Source organism: Cibotium barometz, chromosome 47 (assembly GCF_041138505.1).
Source record: "Cibotium barometz isolate CiBa-2024 chromosome 47, ASM4113850v1, whole genome shotgun sequence".
NCBI lineage: Eukaryota > Viridiplantae > Streptophyta > Polypodiopsida > Cyatheales > Cibotiaceae > Cibotium > Cibotium barometz.
In genome coordinates, this window is record NC_141092.1 from 15,220,680 (window position 1) to 15,239,216 (window position 18,537).

At 39.5% G+C, this 18,537-nt stretch overlaps 1 protein-coding gene across 1 annotated transcript; it reads right to left on the bottom strand.

Moving 5' to 3' along the window:
• Nucleotides 1-14,789: 14,789 nt before the first annotated feature.
• On the bottom strand, nt 14,790-17,560 carry LOC147611403 (receptor-like protein 7). The gene is made up of 2 exons (XM_086784899.1): nt 17,189-17,560; nt 14,790-17,134 (listed from the first exon to the last, which is right to left on the bottom strand). Exons 1-2 carry the CDS (start codon nt 17,558-17,560, stop codon nt 15,272-15,274), a joined length of 2,235 nt encoding a protein of 744 aa, XP_086641025.1. The 3' UTR covers nt 14,790-15,271.
• Between the last annotated feature and the right edge of the window lie 977 nt (nt 17,561-18,537).

Here is an 18,537-nt window from a genome sequence, read left to right on the forward strand (position 1 = left end):
TGCACCTATTATGTTTCACCTTATACACCCACTTACATCCAGCATAGTGATATTCCACATAACCATCGTAAGTCAGCCTCTGCTAGCAGCATAGGGTTTTTGACTCTTCTAGATCTTTGTAACTTTGCATTCATGACTTTCAAATCCTTCTTTACACCATGTGTCCTCATTGCTAGAATCCCAAGCTCCTCATCAAGGCTCATCTCCGAGCCACTAGACTCTCTATTAACAAAAGAATGTGCTGTAGAAATATCGGGCATACTAAGGGGCTCAACCACTTTCTCTTTCCCTTTATGTGATGTACCAACTACATTTCAAGAACTGGTATTATGATGCAGCCTGCCACTCCATGGTCTATCAACAAAACTACTGTATGAGGACTCTCTTGGTCTACTCATCAATGACTATGATTATTGACTTGCATTCTGTGTAACCACATTTCCACTTACATAAGCCCCTGACAACATCATTTTTATCAGCATACTAGCTACTCATCTCATCAAATACAACATCCATGCTTACCCTTAACTCACGTGTAGTAGGGTTATAACATCTATATACCTTTTGCTCAAGGGAGTATCCAATAAACACACATTTTTCAGCCTTTGGATCTAGCTTTGTATGCAACTCATCTGGCACATGCACATAGGCAATACATCCAAAAACTTTCAAGTGAGATAAATCAAATTTCTTGCCAATGAATTTCTCCTTTGGCATTACATCATGTATGGTTGCAGTAGGACTCTTGTTCATGATATAAACTGCTGTAGAAATAACTTCAGGCCAATAGCTATGCAGCATATTCTTCTCTGTCATCAATGCTCGTGCTATCTCTGCAATGCGCCTGTTTTTTTGCTCAGCAACTCCATTTTTCTTTGGAGTGTATCTTCATGTAAACTATCTCTGAATGCCATTCTTTTGCAAGAAATCAGAGAACTCATTGGTGAAGTACTCTCCCTCTCCATTTGAGCTTAAGCACTTCACATGCTTCCCTATCTGCCCTGAAATTTTGAAAATGAGTGAAAACTTCACTCTTATCCTTCATGAAATACACCCACACTATCCTCGTGTGGTCATCAAAATGAATGTTACATAATACCTATAGCCACCCATGGATGTAGTTTTTGCAAGACCCCATACATTTGAATGCACAACATCTAGTACATTCCTGCTCACATTTCTGTTATGTGGACCCCATACATTTGAATGCACAACATCTAGTACATTCCTGCTCACATTTCTGTCATGTGGAAATACATGCTTTGTTTGCTTTCCAAATTGATATCCTTCACATACTTTCTGCATACCATCAACCTTAAACTTAGGCAGCCTTGTCACAGTTTCTTTAGTTTACATAGACTTCATTCTTTGCACATTTACATGCCCAATTCTTTTATGCCAAATGTCTATCTGTAACAACTCTTGATCCATTTGCAAACATTGTAGCACTCACTTTAGGAATATTTACATTCGGTGTTTGCAACAACCAACCTACACTTATCTTTAAAATCTTCTACATAATAACCATCAGGGTTAAACTGCACTTGCAAACCCTGCCCAATCATCTAGCCCCAGCAGCATATACTAGATTCTTTGTAATGTTTAGAACATGAAGTACATCAACAAGGTACTTCACCTTACCATCTTACATATAGACAATGGCACATCTCCAATATGGACAATTGGATGGAGTAGTATCATCCCCTGTTTTAAGAAAAGCTAGCTTTTCAAGGATTTTTATATACTTGAACCACACTCGCCACCATGAGTGGTCATGTGGTTTGAAGCACCTGAATCCACATACCATACATCATCATTGCATGGATGCATCATTTTTTGACACAACATTAAGTACATGTCGCATAACAAACAACCTTTCATTGTCCTCAACATTACTTCGGCTAGAGGATGCATAATTATTTTGCTCCACTTTTCCACTTCTCATGTCATCTTGCTTCTTATAGCAATCTGCCTACACATGCCTAGATTTGCCACAATAAAAATAGCCTCATTTTGATGCCTTTGCCAATTTCCACGACCTCTTTGAATCCCCATTAGGAGAAATACAGACTCTCCGTTTTGCCCCTTAAGGAGTGAATAAAAAAGATTGGCCTGATCAATGAGAGAGCTGGGATTCTAGATCCATGTAACATGGATATTTTTGTCATATCTTTGCCCAAATCTCTTAAGACAATAAAATCATAGAGCCCATATCTTAAAAAAATAGAGAAATGTCAGATTTCAGGTTATAAACTATTCTTTCATGTCAGATGTACCTTGTGGTCAGCACATGGAAGTTTGAAAACCGAATTTCATTTTTTTCATTTTTTATGTTTAACTATTTACTTTCCCTCCTTTTGCATTTCACTACCTTTTCATTCCCCCCCCCCCTTTTTTTTGAAAGAATTCAATTTTGCCATATCTTCTACAACTCTGGTTCTTTCTTCACGAAAATTTATAGGTATGTTGTTCTCCACCATAGTGCTCTCCTTCCAAAATTTCATCTCATTAAGCCAGATTTGAGCTACACTGTTGGCTTAGAGAGCTAGTTTATGTAGGTTCCGTGCAAACCACATCTTGACAGTGTGCAATGTACACTTCGGTATTTGAGGGCCACTGTTGATTATGCATTGCTTTATGCAGCAGGTGTACCATTGGAGCTATATGGGTACACAGATGCAGATTGGGCAGGTAACATCTCAGGTGGATTTATGTTTTCATTAGGGAGTGCTGTTGTGACATGGAGTAGCAAGAAGAGGCCCACATTTTCCTTACAAAGGCAGAGTATAGAGGAGCTACGGTGGCAACATGTGAGGTAGCTTGGTTACGCAAGCTACTTGTTTGCTGATTTGGGGTTGCATGTGGAGATAAAGGTGGTCATATATTGTGACAATCTTAGCAGTATACAGTTAGCTAGAAACCCAATTTTTCATGCACAGACAAAACACATTGAGGTGCATTACCACTTCATCAGGGAGAGAGTCTTGGGAGGCGACATCAACTTGGCCTACGTCAACACACATGATCAGGTTATTGACATCTTCATGAAGGCTTTAAGAGCTGAGAAGCTCCAGAGATTTTGAGATATGCTTGGAGTTCATGAGCTAGAGTTGAGCTTGAGGGGGAGTGTTGAGATGTCAAGATCAACATGAGCTGACACTCACAAGGCGCCTGCATGACCGTTCGACATTTATATCACTTGCGGGTTTGGTAGCTGGCACACCGACATATCTTTACCAGAGATTCTACAGCTGGACTACACCAACTAGTCCATATCTACACACTCCTCTTAGCGTGTTCACATTATGGATTGCTTGTATATACTCTATTATGTGTGTTCACATTATGGACTACTTATATATACTCTATTATGTGTGTTAGTCACTTTATCTTCTTTGTTGACCTCTTTTGTTGTGTGAAGAAGAAGAAGAATTTTCAGCCTCTCACCTTGTGTGCTCTCTTCTAGGGTTTCTATGAGTGTGTGTGTGTGCTTGTAATAGATTAAGCTCTCTTCTCCCCTGCATCTTTTCAGAGACTAGTCATACTTATATGTTATCTTAGCAAGAGGGGAGGATCATCTTATCTATTGAAAGCATGCATTGGCTCTCAATGATCATCAAAAACTATAAAAATGGCAAGTTAGATCATATCAAAAACCCCTTTTGGATAAGGGTTGCTTAGATTCTAAAGCTTTAGATGAGAAACCCTTATCCAAAAACCCCTTTTGGATAAGGGTTGCTCATCTAAAGCTTTTTTTTCAAAATCTTACATGGTTTGAGACAAAACCAATGTATATCTAGAGTGATGAAAGAGGATGGAAATTGGACACATGACATACACCAACTAGAGCATGAATGTGTAATGCATTTTTGCAATGCAACCCTAGATGACTCCTTCATTTTTGCATTTTTGCATTTTTGCAATGCAACCCTGGATGACTCCTGATATTTGTAGGGATCGATAGGAGCTTCTGTCTCATGTTTCCAACATTGTAGATGTGGATGAACCATTTTATTTGGAGTCCATTATTTTAGCTATGGAACTTATTAGGGTAGTAAAGGAACTTGGTAAATGGAAGACTCCAAGATGGGATGAATTGACTGTGGAGTTCTTTTTTACAGTTTTGGCCTATACTTGAAGAGTCACTTTTTCTTATGATCAATGAGGCTTGGAATTCGGCTGTCATGAAAGACGGGCTGTAAGACTAGTGCCAAAAAAGTATTTATGTCAAAAAACTTTTTGATTTTGGCACCCTATTACCTTGATGCTAGTGTTTTATAAATTGATCACTAATCACCTAAAAACAATCTTGAATAGGGGTATGCATCTAGTGCAATCTGGTTTTATGCCTTGTAGAAAAATAACAGATGTCCATGTTGGCATAGAGTATGCAAAATATACCAAGCAGGATGTGGTTGATATTGCTAAGGATTTTGATATAGTCTAATGGGATTACATTGCAAAAGTTGTGGCAAAGTTAGGTTTTGGTCCAAAAATGTAGAATATAATTTATTGTTTGTATCAAGATAGCATTGTCAGATGCATTTTGGGACAAGGCTTATCCTCTCTATGGGTTTTGGGTAGATTTGTTTGACAAGGATGCCCCCTCAGTGCCTTGCTCTATGCTATTTCTACTCATCCCTTCTTGACATATATGGATAAGCTCACTGATGCTAGTAGAGATTGCATGGGATTTATCCACCTGATGGTGGTCAACATTTGGTTGCTCAAGCATATGCAGATGACCCTTTCTCCTTTCCTAAAAATATGCAATCGAATCTATAATGTCTCATGAATGCCTTGTATATGTTTGAAATGGTAGCAGGTTTTTTTAATCAATTTTAAAAAATCAAAGCTGACTAGCATTGCATTCTATGGCATGGGAAAATCATATTGCCACCACATGTAAGACATTTGGGATATCCTGTGGGATAGAATCTTTCACCTTGTGATGCTACACATTGGGTGCTGCAAAAACTTATGATTAAGTTCGAATATTGGAAACTCTCTACTTGGCTGCTCATGTCAGATTGAGAATAGTATAATCAATTTTGATGGCTTACATTTAGTTTTTTCTCCCTCTTTTGCCATGTCTAGAAACTAAATTTCTTATTTTATGACAAAAATAATTGAGAAGTTCTGGAAAATTTCTCATTATATATGAGAAGGCCTTCTGCATCTTCTTAAGTATGAGTTCATACGCCAAAAATGCATCATGGAGGGCTTAACACTTTGAATATCCATTATCATGTTCTAGCATGTAAAGTCACTCTGATTCTGACTTTTCTTACCCACGAACAACCTTGGGTGCTTATGGTTATAGCTCTTTGCTTTAATGTGAACATATATGTATTTGGCAAATGGCAACCAACTCATTGGGAACTTTTATTTCGCTATGTGGAGGGCAAGATTTCTAGATGCCCTTATGTCTCTTGTCTCCTTGAAAACTAGAAGATTATTCTTCGAGATCTCTTGAAACTGGCAATACCTTGAGACAAGAAAGTGTCTTTTGGTGCCGTGTATTCCCTGCTCCTTTAGCTCTCCATTCCCTACAACGAGCTTACTTTATGTCTCAAAAAGGCATTTAGGTTTGCCAAGATGATGTTGATGTTGAAAGGAAATGTTCTGTTCTTTCCTCGTTGAGCTCAAAGCTGGGTATGCACTATAGACCTTTATGGTGCATGTTACAAGAACAATTGTAGCATCTTACTCCTCTTACGGTGGTGTTCCTAAATGGAAAAAAGATAGAGGATTTAATTTTCCATATGGTAGATCTTAGACCTTATCATAGTTTCTATTTTTCTCAGGTTTCAGTAGTTGCTTTGATCTATAGGTTGATTATTCTTGTGCCTTGGTTTGTCAACGATCAAGCTAATAAGATTTATCTCCTCACTAAGATAGGTTGATTATTCTTATGCCTTGGTTTGTCGATCAAGTTAATAAGATTAGGCTTGTTGGTGTGGAAACAAAAGCTAAAGAAAATTTGGCATAGTAAATTGCAACTCAAATCTAGATTGATCAAATGGCACCATTGGAGAGAAACTTATGAAGTAGGGGAAGGAGTAGAGATTCAATTTCATTTCATTTTCTTCCATTAGCACATAATTTTTACCTTGGATGTAAATACTTGGTTTTCAGGATAAGAATGAGTGTTTGAGTGTGGATTTAAGTGCATGTGTATGTGTTTGTGTGTGATTAGAGTGTGAATGTGTGCGATTTTGTTGAGTAGAGTAGATTTTTCTAACCTTAACCTTTTTTAAATTATTTTTTCTTGTTTTTTAACTCATAAGTGATGATGGATGGTTAAGTTGATCTCCCTCAGCAAGATTGAGGTTAGAAATCTCTCTTGTTTGACATTTCCATGGCCATCTTGAGCTTTAGATTAAGTAAATTAAGCTAACTAGGCTAAAACTATGATTTTTTTTTCACTATGTCCAAAGGGTTAAATTGCCCCATTCAATCAATAGATTCCCCCATGAATAATTAATTCCCTAGTAAGAAAGGTGTAATAACCCTTTAATCATCATTGCTAAGGTAGGTGCAGGTTAAAAATTAAAAAAAAAATCAGGTAAAAAAGGGGTGGAAAGAGCTTGCTGAAAAGTTGAATTGTGGGCTATCTCAGTCAAATTGTTTATAAAAAGTAGATCATTGCCGTCTAATCTGACCCTAATAGTCTGATTGTTGGACCAAAAATGTACAATCATCTGTAGATAGGTAGAATCATGGTATAAAATATTAATCATAATCTTAAATTGGGTCGTAAAGAGCCTAGGTAGAATCGTGGTATAAAATATTATTCATATTCTTAATTGGGTTGTAAAGAGCCTTAAATTTGCATCAATCCAAAAACTCAGATCGTGTGGAGCCTAAATTGTATGAGTGTTGAAACGTCTAAAAGTGACGTTGTGTAAAAGTCGAATCATGCTTAGTTGAATCATACAATCCAACTGGAAACATTTCAAGAGAGTTAGAAAATTTAAAATTTTCATTAGAGGGATGTCTAGAAACTAAATTTCTTATTTTATGACAAAAATAATTGAGAAGTTTTGGCAAAATTCTCATTATATATGAGAAGGCCTTGTGCATCTCCTTAAGTATGAGTTCATATGCCGAAAATGCATCATGGAGGGCTGAACACTTTGAATATCCATTATCATGTTCTAGCATGGAGGGCTGAACACTTTGAATATCCATTATCATGTTCTAGCATGCAAAGTCACTCTGATTCTGACTTTTCTTACCCACGAACAACCTTGGGCGCTTATGGTTATAGCTCTTTGCTTTAATGTGAACATATATGTATTTGGCAAATGGCAACCAACTCATTGGGAACTTTTATTTCGCTATGTGGAGGGCAAGATTTCTAGATGCCCTTATGTCTCTTGTCTCCTTGAAAACTAGAAGATTATTCTTCAAGATCTCTTGAAACTGGCAATACCTTGCGACAAGAAAGTGTCTTTTGGTGCCGTGTATTCCCTGCTCCTTTAGCTCTCCATTCCCTACAATGAGCTTACTTTATGTCTAAAAAAGGCCTTTAGGTTTGCCAAGATGATGTTGATGTTGAAAAGAAATGTTCTGTTCTTTCCTCGTTGAGCTCAAAGCTGGGTATGCACTATAGACCTTTATGGTGCATGTTACAAGAACAATTGTAGCATCTTACTCCTCTTACGGTGGTGTTCCTAAATGGAAAAAAGATAGAGGATTTAATTTTCCATATGGTAGATCTCAGACCTTATCATAGTTTCTATTTTTCTCAGGTTGTTTCAGTAGTTGCTTTGATCTCTATAGATTGATTATTCTTGTGCCTTGGTTTGTCAATGATCAAGCTAATAAGAGATCCTCACTAAGACCGCTTGTTGGTGGAAACAAAAGCTAAAGAAAATTTGGCATAGTAAATTGCAACTCAAATCTAGATTGATCAAATGGCACCGTTAGAGAGAAACTTACGAAGTAGGGGAAGGAGTAGAGATTCAATTTCATTTCATTTTCTTCCATTAGCACATAATTTTTCCCTTGGATGTAAATACTTGGTTTTTAGGATAAGAATGAGTGTTTGAGTGTGGATTTGAGGGCATGTGTATGTGTTTGTGTGTGATTAGAGTGTGAATGTGTGCGATTTTGTTGAGTAGAGTAGATTTTTCTAACCTCAACCTTTTTTAAATTATTTTTCTTGTTTTTTGACTCATAAGTGATGATGGATGGTTGAGTTGATCTCCCTCAGCAAGATTGAGGTTAGAAATCTCTCTTGTTTGACATTTCCATGGCCATCTTCAGCTTTAGATTAAGTAAATTAAGCTAACTAGGCTAAAACTATGATTTTTTTTCACTATGTCCAAAGGGTTAAAGTGCCCCATTCAATCAATAGATTCCCCCATGAATCATTAATTCCATAGTAAGAAAGGTGTAATAACCCTTTAGTCATCATTGCTAAGGTAGGTGCAGGTTAAAAATTTAAAAAAAATCAGGTAAAAAAGGGGTGGAACGAGCTTGCTGAAAAGTTGAATTGTGGGCTATCTCAGTCAAATTGTTTATAAAAAGTAGATCATTGCCGTCTAATCTAACCCTAATAGTCCGATTGTTGGACCAAAAAAGCACAATCATCTGTAGATAGGTAGAATCGTGGTATAAAATATTAATCATATTCTTAAATTGGGTCGTAATAAAGAGCCTAGGTAGAATTGTGGTATAAAATATTACTCATATTCTTAATTGGGTTGTAAAGAGCCTTAAATTTGCATCAATCCAAAAACTCAGATTGCGTGGAGCCTAAATTGTATGTGTTGAAACGTCTAAAAGTGACATTGTGTAAAAGTCGAATCATGCTTAGTTGAATCATACAATCCAACTGGGAACATTTCAAGAGAGTAAGAAAATTTAAAATTTTCAGTAGAGGGATTTATGCAAATACTTTGACCTTGATCAAGAAAATACAAAAACATACAAAAACTCAAAAAATAAAAAACATTTGAAAATTCTCAAAAAACCATAAGAAATAGAAAATAAGAAAAGAAGAAAACATTGAAAAACAAAAAAAAGAACCTTACTACATGATTTTGGCACTAATAGATCAAGTGCTTATGCATTTACAATTAGGCTAAGTCGTTGCTCAATCATATTCCAAACCTACTTTTGAACATCACATCGTTATACACTTTGACACCAGGGATTGGTACTAGAACACGAGTGGCGTTGAACACCCTAATAACACTAGACTTTAGTTCCAAATCATACAAAGAGTCCTTCACCATGGAGGGGTCTAGATCAGTGCGGTGGGGAATAAAACATGTAGAATTTCCAATAGTAGAAATGGAACAATGGGAGCTACAGGTTATTGGAGAATATTCTAGAAGAGTCGAGAGAACACAAGTGACTCTCACAAGACACGTGAAAGAAGAGCAGTTAGCGAGGGTGATGGGAACATAACACAAATCTGTACGTTAAGTGAGACCTATGTGTTACAACCTTATGGTTATCATGAGACTACTCGTAACCCAATCAATATAGACCTTATTAGACTGCTCCTAGAACAAAGGTCACTCCCACCATTTTCTAGGATGTGAAAATTGTTGGTCTTGGATAACCCAAGAGTAGTGATTGTCTCAAGAAATAAAGTTTATGTAGACGAAGAAGGAAGCTCATATGAACCTATATAGGACTGTGTCCACATTAAGTCACGTGAAGTATATACCAAGGGAGAAGGACCTCATTGAGACCATAAGACATCAAGAGATTACATAAGCCCATCTAAAGTCATGTTATTGATAGATTCTTCCTAAAGAGGGTTAGATACAATCAAGGTGACATAGGCCTAGTAGATTCTTCCTAAGGAGGGTTAGAGAATCAAGATGACATAGGCCTATACGAGGCCTAAGCCCATCAAGAGATCACACTAAGCCTATCTGAACTCATGTTATTGATAAATTATTCCTAAGGAGGGTTAGAGATAATCAAGGTGACATAGGACTATACAAGGATGCCAAGGCAACCTCTTTAGTATTGCTAACACATAAATGGATGAGGATGGGAAACCCCAAATTTTAAAATCTATCCTTATCCCCCCAATAGGTGTTACCATCTTGCTTGTGATCAAACACAACATATTCAAATGAGGATGGTAATATATATGTATCCCTAGAGTGGCCACCAAAGAAGTGAGAAGGATGGAAAGGTTTGGAAGGGGGAGTTTTCCCATCAATGCAGACCTATAACCTAGGACATCAAGGCCAAGCGAAGTGGGGACCTTTCTAGAGAAAACCACTTGGAGAGAGGAGACCAAAAACCTATGATGTCAAGGCCAAGTGAAGTGACAAACTCACCTAAGGAAACCACTTCAAGACCAAAAAGCCCCACAGTAAGAGGATAAAATTAATTGTATTTAGAAAGGGAAATGAATCGTGGTATTGAAGTGGAGGAGAAAATTCATTATATTCAGAAAGGGAAATGAATCGCAGTTTTGAAGTGGAAGTAAGGTTCCTCCCCTACATTAGACCCAATGACGAAGGAACACCTCCATGGGAGGGAGAACCGTTACGTAAGAATTCGTCCCTATAGAAAAAGCAACTAGATTTGCAAGCATACCATTAACTCACGAAGTGCCCATATATGGGTATCTCCCCATGACACATACAATCTTTACACTTCCTCAGACATCATAGAGGGAAACATCTTATGGAGTACTAGCTTATGGGTACACCGGACCGTCCTTTACCCATATGCCTCCTAGAGTTGAGCTGAGATACTATGGCTCCCGAGCCAATGGTAGAACTACCCAAAAAAGGGCCATCATAGAATCTTCTCGGATCTTAAGTGCATGTATTGCTATTTTTTCAATGGGCCAAGTTTTTAATTTTTGGATTTGTTTTATAAACCTTTGGTTACCCAAGCGGCTAAGTTATTCACGATGTGAATAACTCTAGTTTTTACGTCAAACTTTTTTTCTTATCCTTTAAATTCAAGGTAGCACTATTGACTAGCATTACTCCCTTAGTTGGCTAGACTTAGTACCATTCATAGTTCAGCTAACTTAGAATATACTCATGACATGGATAGCTAAGAGATAGTCACACGTGTGAACAACTTGAGATAGTCATGGTCGTGAAAAACTCTAGTTTTTTATATCGAAAGTTTTTTAAAACTAAGTGTAAAGTCATCACCAATCAAGTCTAGCAGATTTCTTATAACATTAGTCGCCTTAAAATCCCAAAGTAATGAATTAATTTAAACATAAATCTCTCAAAAAACTCAGTAATGAATTCGTTTTTCTTGTCAAAACTTTTTTATTTTTTAATGCCAAATTCAATTATAATAATGAGCTTACTTATAATGAGATTAAGTGATCATTTTAGATTATATGGACATCTTAAAATCCTCAAATGATGAGAATTTTTTGCATGATTGTCTTAAGAAATTCACACCTTAAGTAGGAGATAGTCACACGTGAAAAAGTCGAGACAGTCATGGCTAGAAGAAGGTGAATTGAGGTAGTTTACAAAGTGTGGCTCGTCAAGATGAGGCTAAAGTTCTTGACAAAGAGAGGAGTGCACTGTCTATAGTTAAGTGGGCTCTTGTAGGTGAACTTGCAAGTTGAAGTACTTGCGTATATATCCAGATTGTCATAGAGAAGACAATGCATTGCGAGAGGGATTGGTTGGATCATCAAAGCGAAGGGAGAGCGCGAAGCCAGAGAGTCTTGAAGGATGTGAATGCCCTTGGATCTCTGAGGAGCTTAACTTTGTTTGAGACTTGGTTCAATTCATTTCTTCTGCTACCTTCTTATTAGCTGTGAGTTGTTTCGGTGTGTAGAAAGTCCTATAATGCGCGATAATGTGGTTCAAGGTTTTGAACCTGTGTTGCTGTGATCTACCTGAGGAGGATCCTTGAGTTTCTCTTTTATGTTTTCTTCTTGTCTGTTGGTGCCCAGGTCTCAGGGCTATTGAGACAGTGAAGTGTTTTGTGCATATCTGAAGAAGACAAAGTATTTGGGTATATAGTTTTTGGTTTTGATGTTTCAGTTATGGTGAAGATGTTGTTTTGTTTGAGTTTGTGGAGATGGAGCTCCTGTGTGTGTGTGAGTATGAAGACTGGGGATCTGATTCTGGGGTAGTGTTGGCTCAGTTTGTGGTGTCAGTTGAGTTGTGAAGGTACACTGTCAGAGCTGAGTGTTAGCTGGACCTTAAAATAGTCAACTGATGGTGTATTGGTCTTGTTTGGGATTTGATTCTGGGGTAGAGTTGGCTCAGTTTGTGGTGTTAGTTGAGTTGTGAAGGTACACTGTCAGAGCTGAGTGTTAGCTGGACCTTAAAATAGTCAACTGATGGTGTATTGGTCTTGTTTGGGATTTTTCGAGTTGAGGGAAGTGCTTGTGGATCAAAGCTCATAGTTTGGAGTCAGCAATCATGAGTTAGACAAGAAAGAGATCTAAGTGTTGTTTCTGTCGGCCACCGCCGCGGCAGGTATAGTCAGGTTTGAGTCTCAGTTGAGTGTCCACAGGGCTGGGTCCTTGTGAGATGAGGATAGAGTGTTCTGAGAGTTTAGAAGTTCTGCGGACGCAAAGGAGAGGAAATCTATATCAACTGAGTCGGTTTTGTTATCCTTGAGAGGATAATTATTTCGGAGACAACTGTATATCAGTTGTAGTCAGTAGAGGGCTTGAAGTGTGATATCCTTGCAAGTTTAGAGGAGCCTGAGGGCTAGAGAGAGTCTGAGGATATTTGGAGAAGGTTTCGCTCTCAGTGTAGGCTTCTGAGTTAGCTGGTTTTGCAGCCGGTTTTGCGTCAGACTACTGAGGCAGTTTAAAGGGGGTTCAAGCTCGCAACAAAGAAGTCAGAAGAGGGTTAGCAAGGTGTCTAGGAAGGTCTTGGAGCTGTGGATATGAAGTCAGCTAGAGGATAGTAGAGGATCGTGGAGGATAGGTTTCAGATTGGGGACTAGTGGAGGACTTCAGAGGTAGAATCCGATCTGTCTGGGGCAGCTGGGAGTGCATTTGGTCAATTGGGTGTCAACTGTGGTTATAGGAGGGGATTTTAGGAGAAAGGTTAGAGGTTTTCGAGGTCATTGTTGACCTAGGAGGACATGAGGAGACAACTGGGTCAAAAAGGGAGGTTGGGAGGGTGTTGAAGTGTCCAATTCAATCAGCTGGAGGGCTGAGAATAGGTGCAAGTTTGATTGGTTTTCTTGGGGCTGGGATTCTAGTGTCACCTAGTTCTGATCCCATTGTGTCTTCTTCTTGTGTGCTTGTTGATGGTGTATAGAGGCCATCACCCAGCCACCACACAACGTGAAAAAGTAGAACGTTGCCAACTTTAAAAATCAAACAAAACTTAATTGAAATGCTTACCTCAATGTTCCCCAAGTACTTACACACCAATCTTTCACCCAAAAGCAACCAAAAATAAGACATCCACTATACTGAAATAAAGATTTTTGAGCATACAAGGAAGGATTAGAGCACTTTAAGGAGATAGAAGAAGCAAGATTATCTCCCTGGCGACACCAAAAATGTTATGGCCTATTTCTCTTCTAAGGACTCTACCAATCAAGCAAGAAGTGAAACAAGAAACAATTGTTGTGGGATTATTACCTTGCTTTCAAACCAGGATCTCTTTAACTAAGTACAAAGGGTTGTGTCATTGTATTATGAGAAATTGACTTAGATACAACTAGCCCTTATTTACACTTAGATGTCCAATCTTAAATGCTAAGATCTACTATGCTTGGTCATTTGCCAAGCTTATAATATTTAGAATAGTTATATAATGCCTTTTCATGACACTTATTGTGCTACTCCTAGATCTAGTAGAGAGCACCTTTGTTAAGCCTAAAATGGGGTTAGTAATGGTCCAAGAAGAATCTTTTATATAAAGATCTATGCATAAGAGCTATGCATAGAATTGAGTACATAGCTCTATCTAAAGGTAACATGTGTGTTAGGCCTAATTCATAAGGCTTATAAAAAAGACCTTATGCCTTAGGCCTAATGCAGAAGGACTTATGCATTAGACCAAATCCATAAGAGCTTATGCATAACTAATGTATAAGAATGATAAATACGACCTTGTACATTAGACGTTATGCATTAGTCTTATGATATAGAGGAGGAGAATGAGATCTTATGTGATGTACAATGATGAACCTGATGGCAATCATGGAGAATGACAACATAATTATAGTGATGATAATGATTGCAAGGGAGAATCATAAGGCGAGTGTCCTTAAAAAAAAAAAAAATTTGTTCAAGGAACACAAAACCTTTTATATGGGCCTACTTTTATAGTCACATTATACTTTGTCTTTGAACTTACTTTTGTAATATAAATCGACATTTGCATCTCAACTGTATGTAGCATTTTAGTTTCACTTTGTGTGAAATTAGGAACATGGGGTAAATTAGGGAAAACCGCCCAATCTACGAAGGGAAAAGAAACACATCTTCAAATGCTAGTATAAGGTATAAATGTTGCAAAAGGCTACACTATAACACATATACCAACACATAGCATTGGTATCCTCCTACTGGCATGCATAGCAACGCTCAAACTAGTGGATATGACCCCCAAAACTTGTCCCTTTTCTTCATTGTTGCACTTATAAGCACTAGAAATGGGTCACTATATGCTGTAGTGAATCTTTGAGAATATCATGAAGTAATGATGCTATCTTTGATGCGACCTTAAATAGAGCTTTCTCTATATCAAGTTGATTGTGTGTTGAATCAATATAAAAAGTCATTTGTACATCATGCCTTGCATGGAGATTGCACCTTAATGAAACTTTGAACTCCCCAAGAGGGCCATCACTACATTCGATGATAGTGATGGCACCCATACATGCATAGTTAGAGAGCGACGAGTGTTGCTAACATTACACAATATGTGAAATAGCATTGCAACAAGAGTCTCATGAATTTTCATGATGCAACAATACTTTAATATAATCCATTCAAGAGCAATGTCCTAATTTCTATAGTGGTACATGTAATTGTGAACAGCCTCATATATTAGAGACCCCATTTACTTATAGTGATGTGAATATGGGAAAGCATCATTGACATATATTGCCTATCATTACCACGAGAATACACGTGGCCACTCCACGAGAATACAGGTGGCCACTCCATGAAGGCCAAAAACCAACAACAAAAGGGAGACCTCTAACAGAGTTATAAGTATATAGGTTGGTCGTGACGAGGTGGTTACTTATCATAATGAAAGGATGAATACAATACTAGACTTATGGAGAGATCCATAGAGTCTTCACACGTGACTATAGAGATCTAGAGAGTCTTCACACGAGAAAAGAGCGAAATTACACAGGCTCTAAAGTTCGCGACGAGGCACTTGGACATAGGTAGGACAATTGCGAACCCTATGACATATCCAAGTAAAATGGAAGGCCACGGCCACGGCATTGTAAAGGAGTCATCGTGCTCAGGTGGAAAGACAAGGCTACCATTACTAGAGGTGGTGCTATCATGAACGCAAGGGCGAGAAAGGGGAGGCCCGCAGAGGCCCGGATTCCCCATGAAGGAAGCGTTGTTGTTGAAGGATTCCCACTGGCTGGTTTGGGGGATGGGACCTTGAAGGTGGTTGTTAGACAGGTTCACAAATGCGAGGAAATGGAGCTGGGTAAGCGTGTTTGGGATTGCACCTGACAGTCTGTTGTGGCTGAGGTCCAAGGACTCTAGCGATTGCAAGCCTCCGAGGGAGTCAGGGATGGCGCCCTCCAGACGGTTGTTGGAAAGGTTGAGATATCTCGTGCTCACTAGCAGCCCGAGCTCGGAGGGTATGGTGCCTTGTAGGAGGTTGCCTGAAAGGTCTAGTGAAACCACGGTATCCACTAGGTAAGTGAATTGAAGTGTTACATCCTTCGCTGGTATCACCACCACCTCTTCGTACAGTGTGCCCATAGACCCATCGATGCCATACTGGATGGTCGAGGCATTGCTTGGGCTCCCGCTGAAGGCTTTCAAACGGGGCAGGCTCTGGGCCGGAATGCCGCCCGTGAAGCGATTGTTGGAGAGGTCTATCACCTGTAGTTCGCTGGAATTCCAAGGGGGCAGTGGCCCATGCAGGTTGTTGTATCCGAGGATCAGCACCCGTAGGAACTCGAGGCCACAGATCCACGAGGACAGTGAACCCGAGAGCATATTGTGGGCGGCGTCCAAGACTACCAGTCTGGATGCATTCCTCACGGCTTCGGGTATACGCCCTGAGAGGCGGTTGTGGTGAAGCACTAACACTTCGGAGCAAATCATCAGCACCAACGGAATGGATCCATTGAAGAGATTGTTGTCTAGTTTCACCCTGTCACTGCACACTGCTGGTAGCTTGCCTGAGAATCTGTTGTCGGACAACCCCAGGAAAGCCATCGCATTCTGAGGGCCTCTGCCCACCTCCACCTCTCCGCGGAAATCGTTGCTCGATAAATCCAAGTACAAGTCATTAGCATCCAATTTGCTCAAGTCCAAACCTTCCCCGCTGAAGTGGTTCTTTGACATGTCCATGAAAGAGCAGGATTGGAAAATTTGCCATGGTATCTCACCCGACAGATTGTTGCCATGCAGGTCCAGACTACGTGGTGCTGTTGCCTGATTTTCTGCACACATGGAGGTTGGCAGGGAAATTTGTCCGCTCAACCTGTTCATGGAGACATCCAGCTGCGACGCAGAGTCAACACACCAGATCCAGGATGGAAAGGGGCCTGAAATCTGATTGTTACCAAGCAGGAGCGAATCAACGCCGAAGAAGCTGGTCAGGGAAGAAGGCTCTTCTATTGACGTGAGATTGTTGTTGGACACATCGATGGTATCCACCCGTCGACAGAAGCTGAATGGGAAGGCCCCGACTAACTCATTATGGGAAAGATCAAGGGTATCCAGATTTTGTAACTTGCCTAATGAGAGAGGAAGTTGGCCACTTAATCTGTTGTTGGACAAGGAGAGAGAATCTAACTGGATTAACCCTCCAATGGAGGTGGGGATGTCGCCTGATAAGGCATTGTAGGATAGGCTCAGCTCTTGCAGGCTTTCCAGGTGACCGAGTGATGCAGGGGTCTTTCCTGTGAGCTGATTGTAATCGAGGTGGAGGTAAAGAAGGTGTGTTAAGTTCCCGAGGCTTACCGGGATATGGCCATTAATCTCTCATTAGAATTGGATATTATCTAGATCTAGATAGTGGATGCTTCGCTTCACCTCCAATTGCTGCAAGGTCGCCAAATATCCGCCCCATGGAACCCCTCTTTTGTAAGTGACGTTGGAGGGGGGGGCGGCGTAGTAGAGCGACACCTGCAGAGCCACCACGTAGCCGTCGGCGTTGCACCCTACTCCAGGCCACTGGCAGTGGTCCTTCTTGCTCGACCAATTGAAGTAAACTCTGTCCTCTGTTTCGCACCCGTCACGGAACTGCAGCAGCGCCTTCTTTTCTTCCAGCTTCGGCCCGCCCGTTACATTCTGTTGCAGATGATGAGCTTCCGCGCCGCACGAAATGCAGAAGTATAATGCAACCGCCGTAGTGGCCATTATGGAGCTCAACACTGCAGCATGGGCGGACAGACAGGAGGGCATGGTTAATAAACGGATTCTGGCTGGGTGGGTGTGAGAGAGAGAAGAGGATTTTAAATGTAAAATCATCAATAAACTATAAAATCTTTTGTTAAGACACAGGAATATATTAAAAAAAGGTGAGGTTACAAGTCCCCATGAGGAAGGTCCATGGGAAGACACTGTGAAATTTCCCTAGTTTATTGTGAACAAATTGACTGAAACTTTTTGACCTCTGCACTGTGGGCAGTCGGTAGAGTCATTGGCAACGTGCCAATCAATGTCAGAGATAGCTTTTTTTTTCTATCCATCTGGGAAAAAAAGAATGACCGACCGGTTTTTATTAAAACTAGTGGGTAACCCGACTTCTTTTAAGACTCCAAATTCAAATTCTACCCAAACCTCTTCCTCTCCTTTCAGAACCTCCAAATTCTTGCCATGTGGCAGCTTTGTGAAACTCTTCCTTAAGATAATATATATAAGAGAAGAGATAAAGATAATGTATAGGTTAAACGGTTTTGTAACTAAAAGTTTAAAGATTTGAATCTTTAAATTCAAACTACGTAAAATTACAACCAATTTTTCTCAACTTTAGTTACATTAAAGAATGGTTTTTTTTCTTACACTATTTGGGTGTGTAGTGTGAATACAGTCATTGGCAACGAATCAACCATTAAAACTTTTTCACAGTCTTTGGGTTTGGATAAAACTTTTTGACAAAGGCAACCAACCAACCACAAAGTCTTTGGGTCTCGGTAAAACTTTTTGACAAAGTCTTTGGGTCTTGATACAAGTCTTGTATCTTAAAGAACGCCTTGCCTACCCCTTGACCTTGGGCACACCAAACCTCAACACTATCTTGTATTAAGAGACTAAGGTTATGTAAATAGATGAGCTAGTGGACCATAAGTCCATTCACACACACACCCTTCTTCTCCCCTTTTACATAACCTTAGTCTCTTAATATGTTAAAATTTCGTGGTGCTCATGCATGATCATTA